Source organism: Panicum hallii, chromosome 2 (genome assembly GCF_002211085.1).
Source record: "Panicum hallii strain FIL2 chromosome 2, PHallii_v3.1, whole genome shotgun sequence".
Taxonomy (NCBI): domain Eukaryota; kingdom Viridiplantae; phylum Streptophyta; class Magnoliopsida; order Poales; family Poaceae; genus Panicum; species Panicum hallii.
Window position 1 is genome coordinate 13,246,672 of NC_038043.1, and position 16,951 is coordinate 13,263,622.

Below are 16,951 nucleotides of genomic sequence, written 5' to 3' on the forward strand. Positions count from 1 at the left end.
CATTTTGCTTTTTTGGTTGATATTTTTTATCTTCTCTTCCTCTTGCTCCCCCTGAAGAACTTCTTTCCTTTGCATGATACTTGTCACCATCTGTCCACTTTGGTTTGAATCTTTCTTGTCTCCTAAACGAGCCCTTCTTCTTACTTGTAAAGAGAGCCTCCTCTTCTTCCTTATCGGTAATACTCCCCATCTGCTTGGCCAACTCTTCTTGGTTAACCAATAGATTCTCTAGCTCAACCAAAGAAGGTTGATTCGGCCACCCTCTCACGGCAGCAATAAATCCACTATACTCAGGTCTAAGCCCATGAATTATTATCCTCTTCATACGAGCTTCACCAATCTTCTCCTCGGGCTCAAGCTGAGATATCTCTCGACAAATAGACTTCACCTTGGTAAAATATTGACTGATAGTCAAGGTTCCTTGAGAGATACCTGCTAACTCATTCTTCAGGAGTTGTAGGCGTGCTTCATTCTTCTTGGAAAATAACTTTTCCAAAGTCTCTCAAGCTGTCTTCGGAGTATCTGCATCTCTGATATGCTATAGTAGGTCCTCCTCGATTGTAGTCTTCAACACGAACATGGCTTTGCCAGCTTTAATTTTCCATTTTCGTAAGGGCTCCCCTTGATCCTTCTCCTTCGCTGGAGGCACAACCTCACTGCCTGCAACAACCTCCCACAAATCTTGACCTTGCAAGTAGGACTCGATGCAGGTCTTCCAATAACCATAGTTGTGGCTGTTGAGCTTCCTGATTCCACTGCTTGCGCCAAGATCTGCCATAGTGATCGATGCCCAGCGTCAGCTCCTCTAGTCCCTGACCAACAAGCTTCATAGTCCCAAACTGTGCACCGACAGAGTCTCCCCTTAGCGCCTGCTTGATAGTGGATACCACAAGCACTTGTGCTCACCGATGCCTCCTCAAGATGATGGTCCCGGATGAACCTGGCTCTGATACCAATTGTTGGAAACGGAGGCCCACTTGAAGGTGGACCTATACCTAGGAACACCCACTCACTCTGTAGTGGACAGCTTTATAATTTCTAATTACTTAGTGGCTTTTGGTCCTTTTTGGCTGCAGGGCCGACCTTCTAGCTCCCGGGTGGCAGAACCAACCTACAGATGAAGCTTGCTTCCGGGTGGCAGAGCCAACCTTCAGATGAAGCTTGGACCATTGTGATCCCGGAGGCAAAGCCAACCTTTGATAGATCACAATCCACGCACTAAGTAGTTAGAAACTATAGAAGCAGATTGGGAGACCAACTCTTTTGAACAACACTTTATTACACGAATAACAATATTACACGAAAGTGTGAACACTTCTTAAGTGGCTATCCTAGCACTCATTCACACACTCACCTAGCACTACAACCCCAACTCTCTCTTATAATTGTGGCTTGTATGTGTTGTTGCCTGTTAGGTTACTAGGGGAGGTAGAGGGGGTTCTCATATATATAGACCATGGTGACACATATGGTGATGACATGTGTCCCCTACTCTAGAACCTTCCTAGATATTTTCTACTTTACCATACAACAAAAGATATTCTAGAATATTCCTAGATATTTTTTCACTTGCCATATAAGACAAGTGACTGTAGAACTTTTCATAAATATTTATATCCATGGTAATATCTTCACCTTCAAAATATCTTCTTTCTTGCATGGTCAAGAGTATTCTAGAAGATTGACTTGCTTTCTTTCAATATGCTCTTTCCCCAAGATTCATGCTAATCAAGAGAGGTACCTTCAGGAAAATTTTAGACATAATTGAGATGAAAGCTCGAATTCTGCTAATGATAGTCCTCGGTCGCTCAATGCGCTCTCCTCCTAACGGGGCATCGTCATGCATATTGATTGGGGGAGTAGTTTCTCGGATATAATCCAAAATTTCCTTCACTTCAGTCGGATCCTTAAGCAAAAATGAGCCTTCGAAGAGGGTGTGAAGCTATAGGCTAGCATCCTTGGAAAGTCCAAACTGAAAGTGTTGAAGCAACACGTGCTTGGGTATGGACAGGACTGGGCAAATCCGCATAAGAGTAGAGAAAAGAGCCCATGATGTGCCTAGTGATTCCTTATCTCATAGGTGATGTTAGGGGTTCACATAGCTAAACCCTGAGAAGAAATTTCCTAAACTAGCTCTATGAGTGAGGGATGAATCTCTTAGCCGGATGAGGAACTGGGTCCTAGAAAGGATGTCTTTAAAGACTCACCCTGAAGGGTAGAAAGGTGTGTAGGAGGATAACTGTTGACGCTCGTTATGGACCACTTCTAGAGCGTCAATTCCTGCATAAAATACATAAAATCAGTGGGATAACACTAGCATAGGTCCATTATCTAACAAATTCCATAGGTGCTAGTCAAAATATGTATGCAGGTGGATTTGGGCTAAAATGGAGGGAAAACACACCTTTGAATCCAAGGCACAAAAGCACCAACCAATCAGAGTGGGTTGTTCAACATCACATGGATCAAAGGGCCCACCAAAGCAAGCATAACCCAAGTGAAAAGCCTCCGACCAATCATGCGCAAGCACAAGGATCAAAGGGCCCACAAACAAGACCAAACCGACGTAACTTGGTGGCTACCTAGGACAACCAACATTGGGGCCCACCTACCAGCCACCCTGCCAAAGGCGGTGGCTAGAGGTGGTGACCCTGGTTCGGCCGAACTAGGGGTGGGCCCCCTCACCTCCAGCTACCACGTGGCGACCCCTGGTGAACTCTAGAAGGCGGTTGTGAGTGCCCCAAGCTTCTTCACTGGCCGAAACCCCCTTGTCCAAAGCTATAAATAGTAGAGGAGGGGGTAAGAATAGAGACGCACCATCACACACTCCTCTCTTGTGCTCTCACTTCCATAGCTGAGCTTTAGGTTCATTCTAGAGGCTTAGTGCTGCCTAGGTAGTGCTTAGAAAATAGGGAGAGAGTGAGGGGGAGTCGGGGAGGTGCCGGGTTTGTCGACCCCGGTGCTCTTCTCTAGTCTGTACCTCGATGGATGCTTATCAATCATAGTAGGTATTCGAGACTTCTTTTGTGCTTTAGTTTGTTAGTTAAGATTAGATCTAGTTCCCCCTAGTTGTTTATGAAATCAATAGTTCACTAGTGTAGTGGATGCTCTAGAGTAAGAACAATTCTAGAGTAGGTAAAAGATGATATAGACATGGTGTCTAGACCAGACTTTACATGTTGGTTGTGGTATATTCCATGGTTACATGAGGTAGGCGGCAGGTAGTTACAGCCCTGTATATCCAGCATAACCCTCCCTGTTCGGGTATATCCCAGTGCCTTATTGCTGGAACAAGTTAGGTTCTATCCGGAAGAAGCTAGTTGCCCAAGTAAACAATTAGGATAGTTCTATCTTATCTTTGAATCCTAGCCTTAGGAATCCTCTCTACCCCTTTCCTCTATCTAGTGTGGTGTCCTTGGACGAACCTAAACCTTAGATAATATACTCACGTTCCTTTGTGGATACGATACCCTGGAATACTCCTGTGTGAAAGCTACAATAGTATCTATACGCTTGCAGATTTATTTGTGATCATAAAAAGTACCAACAATAACCTTTCATGGATAGTGGGGGTAAAGGTAGAGACTAAGAAAAGCAAAAGATACGAGGACCACTAGGTTCGTAGATGAACAACAACCATTCCCCGGCAACTGCGCCAAAAAGCTTGTTGGGCATTTTAACGACTACAAACAAATAAGCAAGCGCACAGATACCATTGTAGCCTTCACCTAGAGTATTCCAAGGGTTATTGAATCCAAGGGAAAGTGTGTCTATCTACAACTCTAGTATCCAAGGATAACCAACCATACAAGATAGGCGAAGGGTAGAGAGGATTCCTAGGGATAGCACTTCGATAAGTTAAAGGTCAATCTCTCTTGTAAGACACGCTTCATGCGCCGGCTTACTCCTGGTCTGCCAGGAGACTCTAGCCAACGGCTCTACACTATATCCGAATGTGGAGAATTACAAAGGACCAATAGGGCTATTACCACCTGCGGCCTACCTCTACCAACCGATGGAAGATAAGGCAAACGAAGGATAACCCTTAGCCCAAACACCACGTCTGCGCTACTAGTTACTACTGTAGTCTAACTACGTATGTCGACCCATAACAAACTACAGCACTCCATATAAATACGGAGCGATGAACCCGCGAGTAAGACAACTGATCTCACTTATACATAAGTACTAAACCAAAGAAAGAATCATGAATACTCACTTACTTTACTCAGAAGGATGCCAACATCCGTAGAGGTACATAACCAAAGCAAAGTGCTGAGGAACTCAACACTACTCCGAGCTACTCCCTCTCTCTCCCCCTATTCTAAGCACTACCCTAGGCAAAGCTTCACCATGGAGTAGAGCGCTACATCTTCAAGAGAAAGTGTTGCTGGTCTTGGTGGTGTGTTGACTGAGGGGCTCTCCTCCTCCGTGTATACTCCTCCAAGGGTGGTTCCCGATGGAGTTATACATGAAAACATGGGATACCGACTTGAGGAGGGTGCGGGAGATCTTCCCGCCAAAGTTGGGGCCGAGAGGCTCCAGTGGTGGGTTGGCCGACCCAAGGCCAACCCCCCATCGGCTCCTTTTCCACTACCCTTTGGCTGGGTGACTGCTAGGTGGCTCCTCAAGACGGTTTGGGGCGTTTGGCGGTAAGTTAAGGCGGTTTTCTCTGCTAGGGGGCCCTCCTTAATTTGTGTGACGCAGGATGGGATCTTTTGTGCATTACTTCTGTGTTCTGTGTGTGTTTCCCTCCATTTCCAGGCGTGGCTTCGTGAAATCAATTATTCACCAACACTTGTGGAATTGGTTAGTAATAACTCCTACCACTACTGTTGATGTTGATTCTTTTTGTGTTCATGTAGGAGTTGATGATATAGATTTTGTACTTAAGAGCCGTCAACACTCACCCGTAACCACTTTAAGTGCCCACTTACCAGTTTCCTAGAAAAAGTTGGTGGCGAGAAGCGGTAGTCAAGGTTCGGCCGAACCACGCCCGCTTCCACGTGGCGGCCTCTGGTGACTTCTACTAGTCGGTGCTGCATGCCTCAATGAGATTACCGGTCAGGAACCGCATCATTCCCCACTATAAATATGAGGGGAGGGGCTCCTAAATGAGACACAACATCACACCATTCAGACTCCTCCCTTGTGCTCTCACTCTCATACCTGAGCTTTAGGCTCATTCTAGAGGCTTAGTGCTGCCTAGGTAGTGCTTAGAAAATAGGGAGAGATTGAGGGGAAGTCAGGAAGGTGCTAGTTTTTTGGCCCTCGGTGCTCTCCTACAGCTTGTACCTCGATCGATGCTTATCAATCAAAGTAAGTGTTCATAATTTCTTTTGTGCTTTAGATTCTTAGTTAAGATTAGTTCTAGTCCCCTAGTTGGTTACAGGACCATCGTTCACTAGTTAAGTGGATACTCTAGTCTAAGGCTCTTGATAGAGATGGATGTCCTTGATCAATTCTAGAGTTAGTAAAATATGGTGTAGATGTGGCGTCTAGATTAGACTTTACCTTTGGTTGTGGTATACCCCACGGTTTGTTGAGGTAGGTAGCAGGTGGTGATAGCCCTGTCCACTCTCTGTAATCCTCCCCATCTGGGTATATCATAGTAGCCGTATTACGGAGCGACATGGTTTTATCCAGGAAGAAGCCGGTAGCCCAAAGTAAACAATTAGGATAGTTCTACCTTATCTTGGATCCTTAGCCATAAAAATCCTATCTGTCGGTGTTTTACCGACTGCCCATCGAAGGGTATACCCAAGCTGGTAAATTTAGGTGTGGAGACACCGAGATTAGGAACTCGAAGGTGCAAGGAACACAAGATTTAGATAGGTTCGGGCCGCGAGGTGCGTAATACCCTACGTCCTGTATGGTGGTTTGTATTCCCTTGGGTGTAGATGTTATGTTTTGAATGGGTCCCTACCCCCCTTATATATCCGGGAGGTCAGGGTTACACGGATCTAGTCAATACTAGCCAAGGAATCGTACCTGGGTATAACTCGGGTAGTTTCCTTCTGTACCGACTAGCTTTATCTCCTACTCAAACGAGTAGAAAACAACATAAATAAGAGATAAGACAGGCTTTATCTCTTAACTCTGTTTAAACTATGTTATGTATACAGCCCCGTAGCCCCGGGTCTGACACTATCTACCCCTTTCCTCTATCTAATGTGGTGTCCTTGGACGATCTAGAGCGGTAGATAATATACTCATGTTTTTTAGTGGAATACGATACCCTTGAATACTATTGGCTGAAAGCTACAACGTTATTTGTACGCTTGCAGATTTATTCGTGATCGTTAAAAATACCAACAAACAATTGGCTCACGAAATCACCGTCATCAAGTTCGTCGTCACTACTATCATCACGGCCAACATCACTACCACCATCGATGGGCCCCTCCTCAACACCATGTCACACCCGGTTTAGAAAAGGTAACCGAATGCATCCCATATGTGCACCAGGATCAAGTTCCGCACATACAGTAGACGTCACAAGCGAATATCCGAAACAATGCATTAACAAAATATAGTATAATAGTACTTTATTACATGACCGACAGTCTTAATCTTAAACAAATAAATAAACGTCGATAAATGGCAGCGGACTTCCAACTTCACAGGCAGATGACTGGGAGACATACGCCTAGTATTCTTCGAAATCTTCGGGGAACGCTGGACAGTTATCTTGTTCTGAGTAGCATTGTTTTTAATAAAGCAAGTGTGAGTACACTTATGGTTGGTACTCAACAAGTGGAGTAAATTATATGACATGCAAGGCTATGATCAAGGATAAGCTGACATGGTTTGACTGCAATAAGCATTTTAGTTGATCAAGTTTTAATTAAGCAAGCTTTAGCTAAGTGTATGTATATACCCACCCTTTAAACAAACTATCTGAGGTGAATCAATCCACAACACAATTTTTGTATAGATAAACAAGAACCATCAATTTAGATCATCTTCGAGTTTAATTATCATATGAGTGTCCAAGCCGCTCTTAACCGTGAGCATGGCTGATACATCAGTTTTCACTCTGCAGAGGTTGTACACTTTACCCACAACTCATGTTTCCCTTGATGCCCGAGTTTGCAAGGCCCTTAAACACTTCCAAGGTGAGTGACAGGGATTCACTATGAGGCCTTTACAAAGATCCCCTAACTTATGACAATCCGCTAAGGTTTCAAGCCAAAATCCGCTAAGGTTTCAAGCCAAAGCGGTCATAACTCTCCCTAATGAGGAAATGTCTTAGCCAAGGACCACATATAGCCATATGCCTCAAGAGGACCGAGCTATACCCCGAAGATGCAACCCCTCTTGCCCTTTCAGTAAGATCATCATAAGCTAAACTTTCTAATTAATTAGCCAAGGCTAGAGCCATGTAGTATTGTGGTTGTACTATTTTTCTGGGTGGTTCTCCATGTTCCAGTTTAATTCAATAATCTTATTTATCACCAATCAATATTCCAGAACATGAGTAATCCATTATCATGATATCCAGGTTATCCAACCAAAATCTAAGTAAAAGCAACTAGCATAACTACAACATAAATATAAATAACCCAGGTTTAATCAAGGAAGTTAAAATGAAACTGGGCATATCCTTAACTTGGGATCCAGCATATTCTAGACACAGGCATGCATATAAAATAAAAGTGTATAAGTGTAATGTTATAGGATTGAAATATGATCAAGGACCACTTGCCTTCATTAGCAAACTGCTGCTGCTCAAGAATTTCTTCAAAGTTCGGCTCTTGCAGACCCTCGAACTGCGTATCATCTATCATAGCACACAAACACACACAAGCAAGCAAATACAATAAATAATAAATAGTACACCAATTAATATAGACAAAACAAAATAATGTAATAAAGCTACTGCATATGTCGTAAGGATCGCGTGAGCGCAAGAATCGATGAAAACGGAGTTAAAATGGAGAAATTAGGGTGAAAACATGATTCCAGGGGCTTAATTGTGAAAGATTTGAAACCAGAAGGGCCCAAATAGAAGAAACCAAGGGCTAGATCATAATTAAACCATAGACCTAGGGGTTAGATTGTAAAACAGAAGGATCTAGGACTGCGGGTTCTATATTTGAAAAAGTCAGGGGCCTAATCAGAAGAAAAAGGATCTATTCGTGAATACTTTTGAACTAACATGGACTGCGAGTTGATTTCCAGAAAACATAAGGGCTAAATTGCAAAAAGACCATGGGTTGACCGATATTAGATCCGATGGCGAGGAACGCGGCTGGCGGTGCGGGCAGCGGCGCGGGGCGCCGGCGGTGAGGGAGCGCGATGGTGAGCGGTGGAGCATCACCGGAGGAACGCGAAATCGCGATTCCGGCCTCGGGTTTGGCTCGGATCTAGACTGGGAGGTAGCCCGCGTGACGGGGAACCCAATTGGGGGGTTAAGAGGGTGGGATGGTGGCCGTAGGCGGCGGCCGACGGCGAGCGGCGACGGGGAACCTTCGGTGATGTTCGTGCGGGCACGGGGGAAGCTAAGGAGCTAAGGAGAGGGAAAAGAACAGCGGCCGAGCGTCCTCACCACCCCGTGAAGCTTCTGGAGCACTTGTTCATCGATGGGGAGCAACGGAGCGGCGGCGCGGCGAGCTCCCGAGGTTGGCAATGGCGGCGGCAGAGCGAGCGCTCGGGTGCTAGGGTTTAGGGCTTGCGGAGGCGGCGGCTGCGGGTTGGGCTGCTAGGGCTCGGGCCCGCGCCTTAAATAGGGGACGCGGCCGCTCCTGGGCGTGCGGGCTCAAGGCGGAGTGCGGCAGAGACGGCGCGGGGGAGAACCGGACTCGAGTTCGAGTCCGGGTCCGGCGCGGGGGGAATGAAGGGAAAGAAAGAAAGAGGGAGGGGGCGCGCGGGCTGGTGGGCCGGGGCGAACGGCTGGTGGGCCACGTGCGGAAGGGAAGGGAGAGAAGGGGAGAGGGAGGGCGTGGGCCGGGCCGCAAGGGGAGGGAAGAAAGAGAAGAAGGAAGAAAGGAAAGGGGCCCGGCCCAAATAAGAAAAAGAGAGGGAATTTAAATGCTATCCAAATGCATTTGAATTTGAATTTGAAGATTAAATTCGAATGAAAAGCAACCAATAAAACAATGCAATGAGGCATGAAATGCACAAACCCTATGTTTCCTTATATTTATTTTTTTATAGATAAAATAAATACTATTAAGTGGAGGTAAATGTCCTAAATTCAAAGGAATTTAAAAAGAGAACCTATGAATTTTAAACAAGACCTAACAAAGTTTATTTTATACTTCTAGTTTAAAAATTAGGGTGTTACAAACCTAACCCCCTTAAGAGGAATCTCGTCCTCGAGATTCGGTTGGGCTAGCAAAGAGCTGGGGAAATTCTGCCTGTAACTCATCCTCTCGTTCCCAAGTAGCTTCATCCTCTGCATGATGACTCCACTGAACCCTACACATTCGTATCCTCTTAGTCCGGGTAATTCTCTCTGTTGTGTCCAGTATTTTGACCGGGTGCTCCGTATAAGTCAAATCATAATGCACATCTAGTTCCTCCAGTGGCAACTGTTCCTCTGGTACCCTCAAACACTTCTTCAACTGGGATGTATAGAACACGTTGTGCACATCTGACAATCGCGCAGGTAACTCCAGCCGGTAAGCGACTTCGCCTTTCCGTTTTAAGATCCGAAACGGGCCAATGTAACGAGGTGACAACTTCCCTTTGATCTTGAACCTGCGTAAACCTCTGATAGGTGACACTTTCAGATACACATAGTCTCCTTCCTCAAAAGTCAACTCTCGTCGTTGGGTATCTGCATAACTTTTCTGCCTCGACTGAGCCACTTTCAGATTCTCACGGATAACCTGTACTTGCCTCTCAGCCTCTTTAATGATCTCAGGCTCAAACAACTGACTTTCACCTGTCTCACTCCAATACAACGGAGTCCTGCACTTCCTACCATACAATGCCTCAAACGGTGCCATCTTCAAACTAGCCTGATAACTGTTGTTATAAGAAAACTCTACGAACGGTAAACTCTTATCCCAACTGCCTCCATGTTTTAGGGCACAAGCCCTAAGCATATCTTCCAACACTTGGTTGGTCCTTTTGGCCTGCCCGTCAGTTTGCGAATGATAAGCAGAGCTGAAATTCAACTTCGTGTCCATTAACTCATGCAGCTTCTGCCAAAACCGAGATGTGAACTGGGTACCTCTGTCCGACACTATCTTCTTGGGTACCCCATGCAAACACACAATCTAAGAGATGTATAACTCTGCTAATCGTGCCCCGGTATAAGTAGTCTTTACCGGTATAAAGTGGGCCACCTTGGTCAATCGGTCCACTACGACCCATATGGAATCATAACCATCTCGTGTGTGTGGCAACCCCATAATGAAATTCATACCAATTTCTTCCCATTTCCATTTTGGCACCTTCAATGGTTGTAACAAACTAGCTAGTCTCTGATGTACTACCTTGACCCTCTGACACACATCACAAACTGCCACATGAGCCGCAACATCACGCTTCATACCATACCACCAATAACTCTCCTTCAAATCCTAATACATCTTGGCACTGCCAGGATAGTGTAACACCCTAAATTTTGCAAAGTACAAAAATTGAATAAAATGATAGGTTAAAGGGGTCATAGGATTTTGATAAACAATTTTCCTTAAGTATAAAAATAAATATAGGGAAAACCATATGATTGTGCATCTCATGCTCTTTGCATTCGTATTTTGGTTGTCTTTCTCTTGAATTCAAATTTCATTTTCAAATTTAAAAGCAATTGTTTTATTTTTCCCTCTCTCCCCATCCCTCTTTTCTTCCTTGGGCCCAGCCCAGCCGGCCCACCTCCCTCTTCTCTCTCCTTTCTTTTCCCCACGGCCCAACCGGCTGCGGCACCCCCTCTCCTTCCTTTTCTTCCCCCGCGCGCGCGGCCCACCAGCCTCCCCGGCCTAGCCTCCCACGTGTGGCCTCCTTTCCTCGCCCCCGGCCCAACCCACCTGCGCCCCCGCTCCTTCCCTCTTTCTCTCTCTGACCAACCGGCCCCACTGGTCGGGGCCGTCTCCCTCCCCGCGCCCGACTCGGACTCGCGTTCGAGTCCGGCCGGTGCGCGTCGCCGCGTCGTGCGGGGCCATGGGCCCGCACGCCCAGGCACCCGGGGCTGCCTCTATTTAAGGCACCACCACCCGTGCCCTAGATCCAAGCCACAGCCGCCGCCTCCCGCCCCCGCAAACCCTAGCCCGTAGCTTCCACCGCCGTCGCCGCCTCGGGTCGTCGCCGCTCCGCTGCTCCCCGCTGTCGCACAAGCCATCCCGAAGCACCGCGTGGTGGTGAGGACCTCCGGCAGCCTCTTCTTTTCCCCTCTCCGGCTTCCCCGCGCCCGCCCAGCTTCGCCGTCGTGACCGCGCCGCCCCTCGCCACCGGCCGCCTCCTACGGCCCCCGGTGGTCCCTCGCGACCCCCTAATTGGGTTCTACGTCGTGCGCTCTATCCCCTGGACAAAACCCGAGCCAAACCCGCGGCCGGGAACGCGATATCGCGTTTCTCCGGCGAAGTCCGGCCACGCGCCGCCGTCCGGGTTGCCGCCGGCGTCACCCCGCCGCCGCTCGAGCCCTCCCCCGCGTCCCCACCGTCGGATCAAGATCCGACGGCCCAGATCCAATCGAACCCGAGTCAATTGATCAGCATACCAGTTAACCATGCCACTTTTGCAGTCTAGCCCTTATGTTTTTCCAGAATCAACCCACCGTCCTTCCCAGTTCAAAAGTAATCGCGATTAGGTCCTGTTTCTTCTGTTTAGACCCCTGTAGTTTTCCAAAATAGAACCCACCGTCCAATATCCCTCGGTTTTACGTTCTAACCCCTCTGTCTAGGGTTTAATTGCAATCTAGCCCCCAATTTCTTCTGGCAGAGCCCTTTTTAGATTCAAAACTATCACAAATAGGCCCCTGGAACCCTGTTTTAGCCCTAGTTTCTTCGTTTTAACTCCGTTTTCATCGATTCTTGCGCTCACGCGATCCTTACGGCATGAGCAGTAGTTTTATTACATTATTTTGTTCTGTTTATATTGATTGGTGTACTGTTTCTTATTATTTGCACTTGTTTGCTTGTATGTGCTTGTGTACGACGTTAGACGGTGCGCAGTTCGAGGATCCACAGGGTCAAGACTTTGAAGAATTTCCTGAGCAGCAGCAGTTTGCTAACGAAGGCAAGTGGTCCTTGATCATGTTTCAGTCCTATTAATATCACAATTACACCTTTACTTTATATGCATGCATGTGTCTAGAATATGATGGAACCCAAGAAAGGACATGCCTAGTTTCAATTGAACTTTCTTGATTGAACCTGGGTATTTACATTTATGTTGTAGTTACGCTAATTGCTTCTACATAGATTTTGGTTGGATAACTTGGATATCAATGACAATGTTTTACCTATTTTGGAATACTGTTTGGTGATAAATAAGATTATTGAATCAATTGGAACATGGAGAACCACCCAGGAAAACAGTACAACCACAATACTATATGGCTCTGGTCTTGGCTAATTAATTAGAAACTCTAGTTTATGATGATCTTACCGAAAGGGCAAGAGGGGTTGCATGTCGGGGTATAGCTTGGTCCTCTTGAGGGTGTGATATGGTCCTGGGTAAGGCGTCCGCCTCATTAGGGGAAGTTATGACCGATTTGACTTGAAACCTTAGCAGATTGTCATAAGTTAGGGAATCTTTGTAAAGGCCTCGTAGTGAATCCCTGCCACTCACCTCGGAAGTGTTTAAGAGCGTTGCAAACCCGGGCATCAAGGGAAACATGAGTTGTGGGTAAAGTGTACAACCTCTGCAGAGTGAAAACTGATATATCAGCCGTGCTCACGGTTAAGAGCGGCTTGGACCCTCAGATGATAATTAAACTTAAAGATGATCTAAATCGCTGGTTCTATCTATTTATCTCTGTGTTGTGGATTGTTTCACCTCAGATAGTTTATTTAAGGGCTGGTATACACTTAATTTAGCTAATGCTTGCCTAATTAAAACTTGACCAACTAAAAATGCTTATCACAGTCAAACCATGTCAGCTTTTCCATGATTATAGCCTTGCATATCATATGATTTACTCCACTTGCTGAGTACCAACCATAAGTGTACTCACGCTTGCTTTATTAAAACCAATGCTGCTCAGAACAAGATATTTGTCCGGAGTTTCCTGAAGACATTGGAGAATTCTAGGCGTATGTCTCCCAGTCAACTGCCTGTGAAGTTGAAGTCCACTGCTATTTATCAACGTTTATCTATTCATTTAAGATTAAGACTATCGGTCATGTAATAAAGTGCTATTATACTCCTCTTCGTTAATGCATTGTTTCGGATATTCGCTTGTGACTTCTACTGTATGTGCGGAACTTGATCCTGGCGCACATATGGGATGCATTCGGTTACTTTTCCTAAACCGGGTGTGACAGATAGATAGAATAAGCCGAGTCATGAGCCTCCTGCATAATTTTCTCTCGAAGGTGGTCCACATCGGGCACACATATCCTCTTTCTGAACCATATTGTTGCCTGTTCATCCTCGGTGAAGTCAGGTGCCTTGCCTGCTTCTATCATCTCCCTTATCTCCTGTATCTTAGGATCCTCAAGCTGACCCTTCCGTATCTCTTGTTCAAGGGTCGGCTCTACCTCTATAGTGATTCCTTTCGTGTGAGCGACGAACCCCAGATTGAGCCGTTCAAACTCTTCGCACAACTCCCGAGGCAGCTGGCTAACCGTGATCGCATTCACATGACTCTTGCGACTCAAGGCATCAGCAACCACATTTGCTTTTCCTGGATGATAGTGTATCTCCAGATCATAATCCTTGATGAGCTCTAACCATCTTCACTGTCTTAGGTTGAGATCATTCTGAGTGAAGATATACTTCAGGCTCTTATGATTGGTGTATATCTGATATTTGTGACCTAGCAAATAGTGCCTCCATATCTTCAGGGCATATATCATTGCTGCTAACTCCAAGTCGTGTGTAGGATAGTTCTACTCATGCTTTCTCAACTGACGGGACGCATATGCAATCACATGTCCCTCTTGCATCAACACACAGCGAAGACCCTGCTTAGAAGCATCACAATAGATGCCAAAACTCTTGTGAATATCGGGCATAGCCAACATCGGTGCGGTTGTCAGCCTTTTTCTCAACTCATCAAAACTGTTTTGGCATGCCTCTAACCATTCAAACTTCTTGTCTTTCTCTAGTAGCGACGTAAGAGGTTTCACTATCTTAGAGAAGCCTTCTATAAATCTCCGATAATATCCCGCGAGTCCTAAGAAACTCTGGATCTCCGACACTGTCGTGGGCGGCTCCCAATTGAGCACATCTCTGACCTTCCCTGGGTCTACTGCAATACCTCCTCTGGTGATAACATGACCAAGGAACGAGACCTCCTTCAACCAGAATTCACATTTGTTGAGCTTCGCATACAACTGGTTATCCCTGAGTTTCTGCAAAACAAGTCTCAGATGTCCCTCATGTTCCTCCTCATTCCTGGAGTACACCAGAATATCATCGATGAACACCACCACAAACTTATCAAGATACTCCATGAACACCTTATTCATCAGATACATGAAGTAAGCTCGAGCATTAGTCAATCTAAATGACATGACTGTGTATTCATATAGCCCATATCTGGTAGTGAAAGCTGTCTTGGCAATATCTGAGGGTCGTATCCTCAGCTGATGATACCCTAACCCCAAATCAATCTTGGAGAATACCCTGGCTCCCTTCAACTGATCAAACAAATCTTCTATATGAGGCAATGGATACTTATTCTTGATGGTAACCTCATTCAAGGCCCTGTAATCAACACACATCCTCTGTGTACCATCTTTCTTTCCCACGAATATCACAGGCGCTCCCCAAGCTAAAGAATTAGGATGAATGAACTTTTTATCTAACAATTCTTTCAACTGTTTCTTAAGTTCTTCTAATTCACCAAATGACATTCTATATGACCTTTTAGCAATAGATGCAGTACCAGGTAGAAGATCTATGAGAAATTCAATGTCACGTTCAGGGGGCATACCTGGTAAGTCATCAGGGAAGATGTCCGGGTACTCGCAGACAACTCTGATGTCCTCAATCGAATCTGCCTTCAACTGATTCACTGCACAATCTGCTGCCGATGAAAGTGTTGCAACAAACTCAAATCTTTCACCTTCTCAGCTAGTGAGAACCACAGATCGCTTAGAACAGTGAATCACTGCATCGTACTTTATCAACCATCCCATTCCGAGAATAATATCAATACCACTTGATTGCAAGACTATCGGATTTGCACAGAACTCCCTTTCCATCATCTATATTTTTACCCCAAGACACCGATACACAGCCCTCATATTTCCCCCAAGTGAATTCACTAGCATGGAACTAGGCATGGTGCATAAAGGAATAGAGTACTTAGCAACATACTCAGCAGAGATGAATGTATGCGATGCTCCAGAATCGAATAAAACTGATGCAGGGGCTGAGTTGATAAGAAACATACCGACCATAACATCTTGAGCCTCCTGAGCTGTCTTCGCGGCCACATGATTCACACGCCCGCGGACGAAGTTCTGTTGTCCCTTGTTGCTTTGCGGCGTCTGGTTATTGTTCCTGGGCTGCTGCTACTGTGGGGTCTGTCTCTATCCACTGTTGTTGAACTGGCCTGGAGCATTCTGGATGTTCCTCTTGGGACAACCATTAGCATAGTGTCCCGCTTCGCCACATCTAAAGCAAGTATTGCCACAAGTGGAAGCAAGGGCATTGTTCCTCATCAGTGTACCCGTAGGAGTGCCCTGGCGATTCTGCGGAAAGTTAGAACGCTGCACCGACTGACCGGCATGCTGAGCTTGCTGCTGCTGTTGACCCTGCTGGTTGAAGCGCTGGTACTGACTCTGCCCGTAGTTGACATTCTGTCCTCCTAGGCAGAAAGGTGTTCCTTGCGGGGATGTATAACGAGGACGGGAATTGCTGTTGCTCTGCCCTGAGGACTCAAACTTCCTTTTCTGCTCACCCATCTCCTGACGAGCACGTTCCACCAGGATGGCATTGTCCACCATTTTCTGGAAATTCTCGAAGGTATGCACCATCAGCTGATACATGATAGGACCAATCAGACCCTCCCTAAAATGATCCGGCTTCTCTTCATCATCGGCTACATCTGCGGGAGCGTAGCGAGACAATTGGATGAACTTGTCCCGATACTCACTCACAGACATAGACCCCTGTTTCAACGCAAGGAACTCCTTCTTATTAAGCTTCATCAGACCCTTAGGTATGTGATGCTCCCAGAACCGATTCCGGAACTCCTGCCAGGTGATGGTGTTGGGGGTGTCGTGGGCTGCAGTGTAGGCATCCCACCAATCTGCTGCGGTCCCTTCCAACCTTCCTGATGCATAAAGGACCTTCTCTCTGTCAGTGCACTGAGCGATGTTCAGCATTTTCTCCACTGTCTTGATCCAGTCATCAGCTTCTAGAGGATCAGATGAATGAGAGAACGAGGGAGGTTTGTGGCTCATGAACTCCTTGTGTCTATCCCTTGCTGGTGATGGTGGAGCTGGTAGAGTTTGGTACATCTGAGCCTGCATGTTGGCGATAGTGTTCACCATTTGGGTAAGCAGCTGAGTCTAGGTGGCGAGAAACTGCTCCATCCCTGCAAGTGGCGCCTGGTGTGGTTGACTTGATTGCAGATCGGGGTTGGTGTTGTTGCACGTTCCTTGTCGCGGCACTGCAGGCTAATCAACTCCTGACCCGGACCTGGTGTTCACCATCTGATTGGTTAGAAAAATGAGACTCATGAAATTAATCATGGAAAAAGGGTATGATCAAGGATAAGATAAAGATAGTAAAGAAAATAGATAACCCCAAGCTTTCACTAAACTATCTATTTGTATCGATAACTTGATATGATTGTGGTCATTACTCTGCAATCTATTGC

The 16,951-nt window shown here is 46.1% G+C and overlaps 1 protein-coding gene across 1 annotated transcript in view; it reads right to left on the bottom strand.

The window, feature by feature from the left end:
- Positions 1–16,622, bottom strand: part of LOC112880891 — a 51,801-nt gene extending 35,179 nt beyond the window's left edge. The window contains exons 1-2 of the mRNA XM_025945620.1: positions 15,851–16,622; positions 15,188–15,195 (exon numbers count right to left, since the gene is read on the bottom strand). Of these exons, the coding sequence (XP_025801405.1) occupies positions 15,188–15,195; positions 15,851–16,622 (780 nt within the window). The remainder of the gene's footprint in view (positions 1–15,187; positions 15,196–15,850) is intronic.
- Between the last annotated feature and the right edge of the window lie 329 nt (positions 16,623–16,951).